At 36.3% G+C, this 16,202-nt stretch overlaps 1 protein-coding gene across 2 annotated transcripts in view; it reads left to right on the top strand.

The window, feature by feature from the left end:
• Window positions 1-15,959, top strand: part of ece2a (endothelin converting enzyme 2a) — a 72,276-nt gene extending 56,317 nt beyond the window's left edge. The window contains exon 4 of one of the 2 annotated variants that reach the window (XM_039695067.2): window positions 15,092-15,959. In XM_039695067.2, coding sequence (XP_039551001.1) covers window positions 15,092-15,379 — 288 coding nt within the window. In that variant the 3' untranslated portion in view covers window positions 15,380-15,959. The remainder of the gene's footprint in view (window positions 1-15,091) is intronic. The other variant, XM_039695066.2, reaches the window with a different exon arrangement.
• The last annotated feature ends 243 nt before the right edge of the window (window positions 15,960-16,202 follow it).

The raw sequence follows: 16,202 nt of genomic DNA, 5'->3' as shown, positions 1-16,202 counted from the left end.
ATCAAAACTCAAAAGGTAAATAATATGCTGTAGCCTATATTTTCTAGATCATGAATAGTATATATTTTTACCATTCACGACTCTCGCGGTGCTCTTCGCCATTTTGAAAAGGTCAAAGGTTATCTCATCTCGGCAACTCGTCCATCAAAATATTCTACGAGTTGCCCAGTGGAAAATACCACATGAGGGGGTGTTCATGTGCATTTTCCACGTCGGCTTTTGGTATCTGTCCTGCATGTTGTTTGCATGTGACTCGGCACAGTCTGATGGTCAGCGGCCGGTTGCTCCAAGCGAAAGCTTGTTGCCATTGCTACGGTGGTATCCATAGTGATTGCCGTCCCATGGGCATCCTCAGGACTGCCAGGCACACTGCCCCATATACTTGGTGTTATCCACTCAAACACAGTCTCTCACTCACACACTCACTTTTGCCCTATTTACCTAGTGCCTTTAGCAGCTGTAAGTGTATTAATTCCCCCTGGGGTGTAGTAGTACAGGAGGAGCATCCTTTCTCTTTCATTTTCTTCTTTGCTTTCTCTCTCAACAGCAACCACACTTTTAAGAGATTCAGGGATAATTGTTTGGGATTATCAAATGCTGTTTGGATGTCCACATACTTTTGGACATGTACTGTAGTGTGTTTTAATCTGTTATCGTGCCATATGGGTTGGTGTATGGAGCTGCGTGCTGTGGTGAAGTGGGCGGAGCAGATATGTAGGTGGCGGCTGTTTGTTTGTCTTTTTGCTTGTTTGTGTGTTTATAGAGGGGGTGTGTATGTTGGGGTGTTAGAGGGTGCCACACTTTGCAGGTTTATAGACCAGCTCATTAATTAGAACAAACAATCTGTCTGACACCCACATTGTGTTTGTGTATTTTTAAGATGCTTCAAGTAAGAGGGAATTGGGAAAAAAGGATAGATCCGCCGTTCTTTGCAGTGAATTATACCAAATAAAAGCTTGTTGGATAAAGAAATATATGCATACTATATTACTGTAACAAAACTGTAAACAATTTCTCTTTTCCAAAACCTATTGCACTGTCTTGCTGTCTGCTACTTTATACAACAGCATCCTAACCTAAAGGAATTGTTCACCCCCAAAAAAAGAAAATTCTGTCTTCTTCATCCATATGGGACGGGTTGGTCCATAACTTTAAAATGAAAAATTTCTCTATTTTTTTTTTTTTCTTATCCATTTTTTGAAAGTAAATTGGATCCTATCCTATCCCCAGTTTTCAATTTGATATACAGTTCAAAAGTTTGGGCTCAATGTCATTGAATCTTGACTTCGTTCACCATCTATTTTTTATTTGTTTATTTTTGACAGTACCTTCTGGAATTGCCTTATTTGCAAAGTCATTCACAATGCTGCCTTATAAAAGTATCGTATAAGGCTGCATACAGTTTGCAACATGTCTGAAAATGCCATCTGGCTAGGCTGCTCAGTGATTACTGTTTTAACTCTGTTAAATCGATGTCATCATAAGAAGTATTAAATCACACATCCTAATAAGGAGAGAATGTGCTAGCGAATGCACTTTACAGTAATTTGACATTTGCAGCACATTGTGATTTTTATCATGCCTTTATTTATGCAACACTAAATATATAGGTTGCATTTTATGCACAGATGCACTTGGCTTCCAGTGATGCAAAAATGACACACAAGCATATGTTAGACGTGCACACAGTACGTGCTGCTCTTTTGTGTTACATCATGACCCAAATGATTGACTTTTTTCTTTCTTTCTTTCTTTTTTTTTTTTGCAGTGTAGAAACTTTTGTTTCCATGGCAACCCCATGTAGGAAATTGCCAGAGCCTTGGGAAAATGTTTTCAGCCAAGTAATTTGAAGAGCTCATAAAAGACAAATACTTGATGCATCCCACCAGTTGGCAGCAGAACATCCAGACACGTCTCTGATCTTAAAAACACAAATACAGACAGATTCAAGTCGTTATTGATGATCCGAAAACTGATAAATGACTTTCAAACCTGTGTGCAACTTTTATGACTCTGTTCTGGACTGAAAGCCCACTGGAACTTTTCTGTCTGGCATCCAATCAGAGAAGCCGTTCAGCTTGTGTAATTAAGATATGTTATGTAATGGCCAGGTGCTGGGAAACAGATTGAGAGAATAAATGATCTTCTCCGCTCATTCATAAGTTTGCAGGATCTGACGCAGAAGTCAAAGGTCAGTTGGGTGCATTATGTTAATTGCGGAAATCGATATCCTGGAAGAGTTTAAATCAGAATGCCTCACTCTATCTAGTGATCAATATTTACGAATCACACATAAAGGCGTTAAAGCATTAGTCCTCACCAAGCCTTCCAAACGCTATAGTATACACACACTCAGACAGATGCGCAAACACATATACATATGCATGAATGGACACAAACTAATGCACACATGCGCAAACATGCATTCTGGCACTCATAGTCAGTAGTGTGCATCTGTGATGAATGTATAATTTATGTGGTTTGGTTTCATTCAGAATGATCTAGAAATCCAATGTATTTGCTGACTAGTTATCTCCATGGAACATTGGTATTTTTGTATAGTAAACTTAGTGTATTTTAAATTTGTGATATGATAATCGCACTGTGCCAGATGGTATCTCATATGCCATATTTCTGTTTTATTGCATTTAATTGCATAGCCCTACACAGAGCACTCTCCCACAATACAATACACTTAACATGACTTTTCATTTCCAGTGTGACAAATAAACCAGCAGTTGCCTAATATTGGCTGTTATATACACTGGCATGATGGATCCATGATAAACAAGGCATGATGGATTCATGTTCTCATTCTGTTTACGCCAAATTCTGACTCTACCATCTGAATGTCTCAACAGAAATCGAGACTCATCAGACCTGGCAACATTTTTCCAGTCTTCAACTTTCAAATTTTGGTGAGCTCTTGCAAATTGTAGCCTCTTTTTCCTATTTGTAGTGGAGATGAGTGGTACCCGGTGGGGTCTTCTGCTCTTGTAGCCCATCCGCCTCAAGGCTGTGCGTGTTGTGGCTTCACAAATGCTTTGTTGCATACCTCGGTTGTAACGAGTGGTTATTTCAGTCAAAGTTGCTCTTCTATCAGCTTGAATCAGTCGGCCCATTCTCCTCTGACCTCTAGCATCAACAAGGCATTTACAGGACTGCCGCATACTGGATGTTTTTCCCTTTTCACACCATTCTTTGTAAACCCTAGAAATGGTTGCACGTGAAAATCCCAGTAGCTGAGCAGATTGTGAAATACTCAAACTGGCCCGTCTGGTACCAACAACCATGCCACGCTCAAAATTGCTTAAATCACATTTCTTTCCCATTTCTGACATCCAGTTTGGAGTTCGGGAGATTGACTTGTCCAGGACCACACCCCTAAATGCATTGAAGCAACTGCTATGTGATTGGTTGATTATATTAATTCCATTAATGAGAAATTGAACAGGTGTTCCTATTAATCCTTTAGGTGAGTGTATTTTTCAGATTATTTCTAAAAGGATAACTGTGAGGTCATGTGACAACAATATATAGTAGTATACTACTGTTGGAAAGGTTATTATTATTATTATTATTATACATATTATTTTTGTTATACATTATTGTTACAAAAACTAGGCAATATATATATATATATATATATATATATATATAGTAAGCAGTACTTTAGTACTCCATTCCCATTCTCTATTTGAGGATGTCCACAAAAGTTTAGTCTAGTTAGCTATTCGTCATTTTGTTCCTAAAGTATGCCGTCCTCAGAAACACACTTCTAGTCAGAGGCTTTCTGCCAGCAGGTAGGGCAGCTTCTCTGAAGACAGTTTGATCGACTCTCATGATTTGCTTTCTAACCGCTTTCTAACCGCGATTTATATGGTAATTCACTCTGCTAACTGCTATATTCATCAAATCAAGGCAACAACAAAAAAAACGTTAAAGGAATGTTATATTTATCCCTCCTGGGCACGAGTAGTATAAATTCTGCAATTATGCATCACAGCGCAAAAAGCATCCAAACCCCTCATTTCAAAATCCAGGCCACAGTCTCCCGGCCTGCGGACAAATCAGACGTGCTGAGTGCAGTATTATCAGAGCCGGAGCGAGTCTAGCAAACCTTTCTGATGCTGAGTCCCACAACCTGCACTGACCGATCAAGACCAAACCTGAAAGGTTCACAATAATAGAGTGCACATATTGAAGTATATACTGTATACTGCCTTGCGATTCAGTATGCAGTGCTAAATGTTTTGAGTATGCTACTTCAATGTTGCTTGTCTTCAATATGTCAATAATTCAATTTTGTGTTTAGGTCTTATTTTTTGGCCCTCTAAAATAAGTCAAACAAAAGATGTTACGAGTCAGAGTTGATATATCTTCAGTTTTATTCATCACTCTAGAAATACAAGTTAATTGCATCGTGGGATGGATAGACTATCCATTGTAATGTTCTTATGGGTATGCACAGATTACCGATTCCAAAAATTTACATGACAAAAATTGTAGTTAGTTAGAGTAAATAATAGTAATATAATCTGACTTTTGAATACTCATTTATCATATTGAATTGAATATGCACTCTAAAAAATGCTGTTGTTTTAACACAATTTTGGTTAAAAAAAATATTGGATACAAATTTGGGATAAAAATAAATGTTTAAATTACATTTTTAACTCAATGGCTGGGTTTGTCCATATTTTACCCAAAATTGGGTTAAAACAACCCAGCATTTTTTAGAGTGTGATAATGTTGCACCATATTTATATAAAAATACAGAGAGAAAGAACATATATTCCATTCTTTGTATCAATAACATGCAGGTCATTTATCATTATATTCGTCAGGGTTTCCAAAAATGGAGTTTGTGAAGGAAATGCTGGGGGTTTGTGAGTTTATTGAAAAGCTAATCATTAAATAAATCATACACATTTTAAATTTTAAAATAATAAAAAATCTAATGAAAATGTGTTGTGACAAAGAGCTTCCAAAGACTTTTCAATACAAGCGATAATGCTAATAATAATACATGTGTTTGTCAGGAGTTGATTCGATAGCAATGTTGAGAAAAGTGAAATGATTTCTGCAAATCCAGTGGTCAAATGCTTTGGGGATAATTTTCCATGTCATTTTAATAGCATCCGATTGGTGGCTGGGCTATATAAGTGATACGCTTTGATAGAAAGGAAACTTTAAAACATGAAAAAGACTAAGTAGAGAGAATCAATAAATTATGAATGGTTTATTGCCATTGTGTGAATCATGTAAACAAAAAAGTCTGATTATGGATATTTTAAAGCGCAATTAATTTTTGGAATCCAGATTACATGTCATCAGTTTCCACCCACCACTTGCATTATACATACTACATACTATAGTAGTGTCATGCAAAGTTGCTGTTGGTTGCCTTGTAATCTCCAATCCAGATGGCTTAATGTGTGATTCGGTTAAAGTGTTAATAAAGTGATAAATGTTTTTGAATCTCTTAATTAACAATGGTTGTGCGCGCTGCGATGTGAGCCAAAGACAGCAGCACCTTCTTTGCATAAAGACATGTTGTGATCTGGTTTTAACTCGAGGCGTTAGCCATAATGAGTGACTCATGGACTTCTGCTACAGCTGTGAGTTTGGTTAAGATGAGCAGTTTAGAGAAGTGAGTTTATAAAGGTGAACGAGTTCACATCATATTCGCTGAAATGCAAGAGAGGGTTGATTACATATCAGTTATTTTTAACAGGCTGTATCACATCCTTAAAGCTGAAGTGTGTGTGTTTTCATGTGCCACTAACAAACTAAACTAAATAGCAAAATTATTGTTTCCAAAGGTTTCCTGAGCACTCATTTGGTTGGACAAACTCGTAGTCTAACCCCAAACTCACATAATTGGTTATGCCAGTATTGCAGTGTCAAGGTGGGATGTTTGAACAAACAGCAATGTTTTGATGATCTAAATGACTACTTTTCAGGTTTTAATTTTAACCTTCAAATGGTCTTCGTTTCCTGTTTACACTTCTGGGCTTCGGGGTCTATACGACCCCAACAATTGATTGAGTAATTGTACAAAAAATATAAATTTTTAATCAAACAAATAATATATCATTTTTTTTGTTGTTTACTTCTCATCTATTCATTAATACTGTGTTTTTGGAGATATAAAGTACTTTTGTATCCATATACCACACAATTCCTCAACTACATCATTAGCTTTAGCATTAGCATGAAATAATATTTTTTTGTGATACAAGTACATTGCATTTATGCTCTAGCACATTTCTGTGTAATAATTTTCAGATTTATGCCAGATTTTTTTGACACATGAAGAAAATATATTTAGTTTTTTTTCACATTTCCCATTTATTTCAATGTGTGACCCCGAAGACAAGAAATGTAAACATTTTTTTTACATACCTTCAGAACAACCGAATCAAGCCCAGTTTTGTGTGTGTGTGTGTGTGTGTGTGTGTGTGTGTGTGTATAGATAGATAATGTATGAAAAGTCACAAAATCTTATTCCACTGAGATGAAGGGAACCTTTAAGTAAAAGCCGATTGTGGTCATATAGACCCTATGACCCGATTGAGGGCTAATCACAGTATTTGTCTTTTGATAAAAAAAATAAAAAAAATAAAAAAAAAACACTCTTTAAAATATATTCAGTTTTCCATGTCATAGTCCTTAATTTTAGTCAATTTCACTCTGAAATCATGTTCTTATTGTGAATGAAAACACTTAAAGGTTTTTGGCTTTTGTCTCAAGGCTGCATTTATTTGATCAAGAATACAGTAAAACAGTAGCATATCATTGTGAAATATTAGTATTTAAAATAACTTTTTTTCTGTTTTAATATATTTTAAATGTAATTTATTCTTGTTACCCAAAGGTAATTTTTTTAGCATCATTACTCCAGTCTTCAGTGTCACATGATCCTTCAGAAATCATTATAATGTGCTGATTTGCTGCTCAAGAAACATTTTTAGTGTTACTATTACAATATTTGAGTGAATGTGTATTTCTATATAGGAATCCATAGGATCCTTATGATTCTATGATGAACAGAAAGTAAAAAATAACATTTATTTGAAATAGAAACCTTTTTTTTAACATAATACTGTCATTTTTTTTAATCAAATTAATTCATCCTTGCTAAATAAAAGTATTAATTTCTTAAAAAAAATAAAAAAATCTTACCGACCCCAAACTTTTGAACGTTGGTGCATCATGCTGTATTTTTTATCTTCCTCATATTACATCAACGTTTTAATCAAAGCATTTATTTATCACCATGACGCACATTTTTGTGCATCACTCGTCTTCGTTATTACTGTCCTTTAACGAGATATAAACACGTTGAATAATTAACACACTTCACCTTTAATGGAGAAGGATGAATAAATGACCTCATCACCTGTGCGGTTTCACACACTGTTAGTTTGATAATTGCGTCTGCTGGAAAATGTGGCAGCTCTCAGTGGCCGTAAAGGATCTTGATTCCCCGAGGGCTGAGTGCTGATATGACAGCTGTTAGCACACTAGAAAGCCATCATTATAGTCTCTCCACAATGCTATGTGTTGGTTTTCTGCATACACACACATTCATGCCCTTCGCTGCTGGGCAGATGGTGGCTTTGAGCTCAGGGTCCTTGAAGGAGACATTCACGGCGGGGAAGAGAAAGAGCACCAGACAACGATATGAAGATGAGAGCATGCTGTTACTAATGCCCCTGAGGATGCTGGGAGTTGCTTTGTTAAAGGACTTTCTGGCTGCTAACAAGCAGGAGGAAGATTCTAGGTCAGAAAATTACACGTTTCTGCAACCTCACATGCCAGACTCTGTGCACGGATAGACTAAATTAAGTAGCGCTCATATAATTTGAAGCATTAATTTGGGGTGAAAAAAAGTTAAATGTGACCTATAAACAGTAATATTATCTGCCTTTTCGCCATCTTGATATTTATGGAATATTGCAGTATTTATTAAAAATGATTTATCTGTGCACATCACTTTTTTAAAATGAGATCGGCCAATAGCAAACCACAACCATCCAGTCAATTCCCCATGGACAAAATCACATTTTTCTTTGAGAAGCTTCGCATCATTTGTTGATTCATTCATCACAGCTTCAATTTCATGCTGATTTTAAAGACCCCATGAAATCAAAATTTGTGTTTTGTGGCTTTTATTAACATTACAAGGATTGCTACTTAAATTTGTTGTGTAATGACAATAAAATAATCAATTAATCAGGTGATTATTAGTATTATTTACATTCATTTAACAGAGACTTTAAGGGGAGCCAACAATATTCATATTACACAATGACAATTTTAATCCATAAGATAATCCACTATTAAACTAGGGGTAAAACTTTATTTCGATGTTCCACTTTAGACATACTGGGCCCTATTTTAACGATCTGAACATTAAAATAACAACCTCGCAAAGCGCAAGTAACTTTGTTGGTGGATCTTGGCGCTGTTGCTTTTTAACCGGCACGATAAATGATTCTTGCGCTCAACGCAAATCTAAAAGGGGTTGGTCTGAAGTAGCTTCATTATTCATAGGTGTGGTTTAGGCGTAACGGGAAACAAACCAATAAGAGTGTCATATCACATTCCCTTTAAGAGCATGATGAAGAAGGTGCGCTTGTTCCATGGCGCAATTCTATTATAACGGCTCATTTACCAGTCGCGCTTCAGAATCGGTTCACGGCTGAGGAGATCGATGTTCTCGTCAGGGCCGTTGTGCTGGGTGCAAGATAGGGCCCACTAACTCTAAGTAACTTTGCAACTACATGTCAACTAACTCGCATTAGAGTATTAGTCGACTGTCTGTTTAATATCTGCTTACACTTTATTTGATGCTCCCCCAACAGACATTCTACTGACTATAAGTAACTTTGCAAGTACATTTCTCAACTTATTCTACTAACCCAAACCTTAACAACATACCCTAACCTAACAGTTTACAGTCTAATAATACTCTAATGAGAGTTAGTCGACATGTTGTTGCAAAAGTTAGTTAGTAGAATGTCTAAAGTGGACCATCGAAATAAAGTGTAACCAAAAAAAGGCTCATTCCACTTGCTATGTGCCACACAAATCCTTTTTCAATTGGACGTTTGACAACACATGAAAATAAACTAAATTTATGGGTCTTTAATAAAATCGGTGTAAATAAAGTATCTATGTAAAAAAAAAAAAAATCATCTGTGTAAATAAAGTTGCAGTCTGCCCTCCACGCTGTGTTTCAAAATAACAAACCTTACCAAACAAACACAAATCCCCTGTCAGCCTTTCCCAATTTGCAGCCCTTTTTTTGTGCAAGTTTCCTCAGCAGTCAGCAGTTCTTCATCCAATTAAAGACAAAACAAAACACCAGAAAAAGTGCACTAGGGGAAGGACAGCATACTAAATAGCTACCATTTAGCATTCAAGATTAGGATTAGTGTGACCCCCAAATCACAGTGTACAAAATATGGAAGGTTTTATTCAACTAAGAATCCCGAAAATAAAAGAGTAATGGTGTCCACAAAAATATTAAGCAGCACAACTGTTTTAAATTTTGATTTATTAAGAAATGTTTCTCGAGCAGCAAATCAGCATATTGGAATAATTTGATAATTTTAAATAGAATGATACTGGAGTAATGGTGCTAAATTCAGTTTTGCATTACAGGAATAAATGACATTTTAAAATGTTAAAAGACAAAACAGTGTTAATATGTCACAATCTTACGGTTTTACTCTATTTTTTGTGAGCATGAGAGACTTGTTGCAAAAAAAAACTAAAACTGAATCAAATACAAATATTGCCGATCCCAAACTTTTAAACACCAGTGTACTTTCGAAGCTTTTAGCATGTTTTTCATCTCTGAAATCTCCTTTTGTACACATGAAGTGATATCAGACGTCTATAGAAGTTGTCATCAAACAACTTCTATTTAAAAACTCGTATTAATACCAATATTCATTTTAAGTCAAGGCCACAGGCCACTGGCTCTTTTTTCAGGTGGCTATAAAACTTACATTAAGTTAACAACAAATCATAGTTAATAGCACTGTGTAAATAATGATAACTCAAGACGTGATTCTCTGTAATGATGGCTTTGGACAAGAACCTTAATGCGCCATTAACCAGAGTGTTTTGAACTTCAGGTTAGGTGTAATTGTTGCAGGGCCCATAACAGCAGAAGTGTGATGCTGACATCATACAGTAAGTGGAGCAAGATAATTATTATAATGGCAACAGTAATTCTGCAGATGAGGTCTGCTTTTATTGAAGAAAACCCTCCCTGTCTTTTAACCACCACTTTCTCATTCAGATGTCATGTCTGATAGAACGCACGGCTATTCATTCATATGTCTTTTTGTGTCAAAGCAAAACAAAAAACAACAACAAACCAAAGGCACATTGACTGTGATCGCTGTAATGTGTGTGATCCAGGGTTTAGCATTCACCTTGAGACTGGTTTGGTGTCAGAGGGTCATAAATCAGAGAGAGAGATCAATAAACCTGATCATTAGTCTCATCAGCTGCTAACGGCGAGCTGAGATCATCTGTTTCACGGTAAGATCTGGCACTTCACCCAGGAGAAACTGTTTAGTGTCATGTTCACTGTTTCATACTGGACGCTACTGGCGAAGAGAAGTAACCGTGGTTTTTACTGTCTATGCTTGCTTTTACATCTATGAAACATAGGAAGAGTGATCCTACATCTTTCAGTTGTAGTTTTTTTAAAAAGGCATCTGAAATAATAAACTAATAGCAATGTAGATTTGTCAAAAATATAGATTTTTCAATACTTAACTATCTTAAACGCTTCCAATACTCTTTTTACGCATAATAGATACACTGCGCTTTCTCGCTCTCTCATCTCTCCAACAGCAAGTTGACACACAAACTTGTTTCATTTGCCCCTGATGAATATTGTTGATGTTGTTTTTCTGCATAGAATATTTTCACTCATTCCCGCGGATTTTGCTCTCAAACCCGCGCACATTAAGCCGCCTCTTAGTACCTAAGTGAGTTATTTTTCATTGCTTTTTGCACTTAAACAGTATCCTGGGTTCCCCCATGCTGCCTTGCCGCAGTACGGTTTTATTCATGCTGCTAGGCAGCCTGGACACCATGAACCAAATTTTCGCCTGAGACAGGGAACCAATCACAGAACGGGGTGGGAGCTGCAAAACGATGATGACGTACTGTATATGCGACACACCGAAGCAGTTTGTTTATATCTGTGGATCCATCTTGGCAGCGGATGCAAAGTTACCTTTTGATACAGCCTTTGTGTATACATAAATCTCCTAAATCTCTGACCAATCTAATTTTCTGTCGCTCCACATGCGTAATCTGGTATCATTGAACCGATTGGCTATGAGCTACGCACAGGCGCATTTGATAGACATTTGTAGCACCCAATAATACGACTCTGGGCATTCGTAAACCACGCCTCAAATACGAGAAAATGAACATGTGGTTTCCAGACCACGCCTCATTCTCAATGATACGTGATCTGGCGTTAGCCAGGCTACTTAAACAGTGAAAACAATGAAAATAATACACTGAAAATAATGTCAAAACGCCGATCTTGGCCAGTATTAACATAAACACTGTTAGCTGTGTTTTAAATTAACATAAACCGTTGAAAAAGAAAACGCATGTATAACAGTATAATGGATCTGTGCATCAGGTCTTAAAGTGACGGCAGCATAATAGACCTGCTGCCAAATTATGAGATATTAAAAAAATGGCCCCATGGTATCAATGTCAAGATTGTGGCTTGTAACTTTGGAAAACCACTTGCCTCAGTGACTTGTGAGCAAAAAGGTTGCGAATTTAACTTGTGCATGATACATTTGCAAATAAAGCATTCGATGCATCCGATGCATTCGAGAGAACAAAATCGTCACTTCCTGGGATATTGGCACAAAATATCTGTAATAAAAATAGTTGTTGCAATCGGGCAAGCTACTGTGGCTTTTTTTTACATCATAATGCAACGAAATGCAATATATGGAATAAATGCTGTCATGTTATCTTGCATTTGGAGGTGGATGCTTGGTGTTTGGGAATGTAGTCATGTGAGGACTCTTCTGGGAGGTCATTATACCTAATCATTCTGATTACAGACTTTGACTCAGGCATTTCAGAATGAACTTACCAACATTTGAAATGCGATAGAATGAAATTAGTCCACTTGTTTTATCTATCCAAGCACATCCTCTGGTGATGTAAAGTATTGTGTTGCCCATCGAACGATTTACTTTGGTCAATGTGTTTCCATCATAGTTTATGCGCATGCTTTCTTATCTATAAAAAAAAAGATCTGTCTCAAATGAACATACGTTTTTTCGTTATATATTTAGAATATGCTCATCTGGGCTTTCCATCCAGCGTTTTTTATTTAATATCCCAAAATTCACATACAAGCAGGTCGATGGACACATAGCCCTTGATGTCAAACGCAACACATCTTGTCTTGATTTGCCGAATTTGAATTGAATGAGATACAGCAGAAGGCAAGATTTTGAGTGAATCATGAGTCATGACACACTCTACATTTTGTATGGGCTATAATTTTATTATACTTTTTTGGAGTTCCACAGAAGAACGAGCCCTTTAAGAATCAAAACTCAATAGCACATCAGTCTAGAATTAACTGGAAAACATTTATTTATTTTAAACTGGGAGAAAGACTGTGACATTCAAGTTTTTAGTGGAAGTCTGGAAGTTTCTCTCTCTATTCTCTCTCTTTCACACTCTCAGATTCCATGTTGACATCAGAAACTGTGAATTATTCATTTCTTCAGGCAGATGAAGAATGGGTGGTAGGGGCATGTGATGCACTCACACTCATGCACACCAACCAATACACACAAACACTCCAACATGCTCATGGGCACAGATACACTGCCGTTCAAAGGTGTGAGCTCAGTATACAAAATTAATATTTGTATTTAACAAGGATACATTAAACTGGTCAAACGTGACGGCAAATACATCTATAAGGTTATAAGGATTTTTTTTTTTTCAAATAAATGCTGTTAATTTAAACTTCCTATTCATTCAAGTACCCTGAAAAATGTATCACAGTTTCCACAGAAAATATGATGCAGCACAGTAGCTTTCAACATTGATTATTATAAGAAATATTTCTTGCTCATCAAATTAGCATACTAAAATGATTTCTGAAGGATCATGTGACACTGAAGACAGGACTTCACACCATTACAGTTTTGACTGTGTTTTTAATCAAATAAATGTAGCTAAGGTGAGCATAAAAGACTTAAAAAATTAAATAAATCTTATTGACCAAAAACTTTTTATCAATAGTGTAAACAAACATACTCATAAACACACACTTTAAGTGTAAAACCACTTGGGTCATATTGTTTTTATATAAAGTTTTCTTTAAAAACTAAATACTTGCTGTAAATCTACAAGACTTTTAGCAGTTTTAGATTAAAACAATCTTATTTTTTATTTTTACTTTTGAGAATGTCCTTTGATCTCTTCAAATGGTGATTTTATCATACTTCGATAAATTGCAAGAAAATGTTTGTCTATAAAGTAAATCTACAGCTAGTAAACCCATATACACATGCACTCAAAACGTAGCTGTAAGGTACATTACTGTGCATTGCATTTTTCTTTGGCTGCATCTGTGAGAGGTTTTTTAAAGAAAAATCTGCAACTTCCGTTCCCCTGCAGAGAATAAGCATATAATTCATTAAAAATGTGATTTCAGTTGATTCAATCAAAGGTTTGGCATTAGTGGCAGTAAAGGAAATAATTTTTAACCACAATATCATATTGAAATTACACAACGAATGTATTACAATGAAAAGTTTGTCATAGTATTTTAAAGATTAGTATTCTAAAAATTAAAATTAATTCATTATTTACTTACACTGTAATTTTAATTTTGTATGCCAGGGTTCCTCAAATCTTGCCCTGGAGGGCCAATGCGAACGCATCACAGAATGATCCCAAGCGACACGTGGTGTATATTCCAAATGTTTTGGGGTTATATGATTGGGTTTGGTGAAAAACAAACTGAAATTGAATGTATTATTTAAAGAAAATCCGGTAGCACTTTACTTTCCACATGTACGTACTTATTATAGCAATTACAATAACTGGGTTATAACTCGGTACTAAACCTGAAACTATCCTTAAACCTAACCTAATCTAACCCATGTATTCATTGGGTTATAATGGTAACTTTCTTGGGTAGTAGTACACATAGGGCCTACTGTAAGATGAAGTGTAACTGAAAATCCTGACCTTGACTGTTTGTCTTCTGTGCACAGCTATGCGACGTGTGCGTTCATGAGACTATTAGCACTGCAGTTCACGTTTCTTCACTGTGTTGAACTCCAGTTGTCTGATGACAGTTTACAGATGAGAATACGATATGTTCTTTATGCGATGAACACATTGGATATTTTCACCTCAGTGAAGAAGGTACGTTGATTATAATTCATGTCTCTTTTTGATTTCTCACAAATTGTGGAGTGAACTGTGGTGCTTATAGAATTTCATGAACACTCATGTCGAAGACCAACGGCAAAGGTCAGGATTTTCTTTAAATAACACATTCAAATTCTGTTGTTTTTTTCACCAAACCCTATCGTATACCCCAGAACACAATTTTTTAAAGTTTGATGCTGATCGCTATTCGCTGCCATTATAAGGACGAGCGTGAGCAAGATTTTTTTTTTTTTAATTCTCCTTTTGTGGTGTGAAAAAGAAAGAAGTCCATATGGCATGAAAAACACCAGGGTGGGTAAATGTTGATTTAATTTTCATTTTAGTTTTAGTTAGATTTAATCAAGGGGGTGGTGATGGCACAGTGGATTAGACACATGCCTTTGGTGTGAGAGACACAGGTTTGAATCCACTGTGAGACACCAATGTGTCCCTGAGCAAGACACTTAACCCCAAGTTAGGCGTGCGAACTCTGACATATATAGCAATTGTGAGTCGCTTTGGATAAAAGCGTCAGCTAAGTGAATAAATGTAGGTGACGCTCATAATAATTATAGAAATCAGGTGATTTTTTTTTTTTTTTTTTTTTGCCCTGCAGGTCAGTCGTGTTTTGAAACCCGGAGGCCGATTCATCTCTGTTACATTTGCGCAGCCACATTTCCGTAAGAGACTCTACGCTCGAGCAAAGTACGACTGGTCTATCAAGCACTATCACTATGGCAGCAGCTTCCACTACTTCCTGTATGTTCTCACCAAAGGGGAGGAGCTTAACTCAGAGGATGCGGCACTGGAGAAGAGTCCGCTCCAGGAAACTCAGGCTTCACCCACTTATGTCACATTTCAGGAAGTGGACTCTGAGGACTTCCTAAATAACATTGGATTATAGGGACTTGTACAGCATTTGTCAAGCATCAATGTTGTTCCAAATTCATCTTTCTTTCATGGAAAAGGTTTCTTTTTTCTTTTCTTTAATATGCTTTTGTGTTCGAGGAAAGAAAGAAAATACAGATTTTTAATACAACATCCCACATTGTTCCAACACTGTTAAATCCCTTTAACAGTTCGCTGGCCTTCTTTTTTTTTAAACAGGATTGCTCTGTTTATCTGGGGACGTTAAAAAAAACGCTTTTAGATGCTGTGAACTTTTGAAATGCCATGTTTGACTTTTATGCCACACTGTATCGTTTTTGAGTTGGTTTGATACATTGATTTGAAACTACAGTAAGCTTGTAAACACATATCGTGTCTCTTTTTTAAAAGCTTTTCATACCATGCTTTTTTAGGACTCTTTCATGTGCAGTTTAAGTCTATTTTGCATTCTCTCTCTCTGGCCTATTTCTCTGTGCGATTGTGTTGATTGGAATAACATGTTGAGTGACCTGTGTAGAGACAAATCTGTCACAAATGCTTCTCAAACAACAAATAAACAGACAGAAAGTAAACAAACAACCCTGCTGTGTGCCAGAATATGACAGACGTGTATGTGTGTGTGTGTGTGCACTGCTTTGGATGAGGAATGGCTGCAGTGAATCGGAGGAGGCCATTAATAAACCAGAAATCATCTATTTTTAATTTTGCTCTGGAATGTAATTACTGTCTATTTTTAAGACTTGAGGAAGGTGCCTGAATTTCAGAACAGCTTCCTGTGTGCCAATGTGAACATAGATTGAAATGTTACACTGTGATTTTTAATAGTAAATAGAGGAAAG

This window comes from Pimephales promelas, chromosome 5 (assembly GCF_988280905.1).
Source record: "Pimephales promelas chromosome 5, fPimPro1.hap1.1, whole genome shotgun sequence".
Lineage (NCBI taxonomy): Eukaryota > Metazoa > Chordata > Actinopteri > Cypriniformes > Leuciscidae > Pimephales > Pimephales promelas.
The sequence above is the reverse complement of the archived record's forward strand: the minus strand, read 5'-3'. Positions and strand labels throughout refer to the sequence as shown.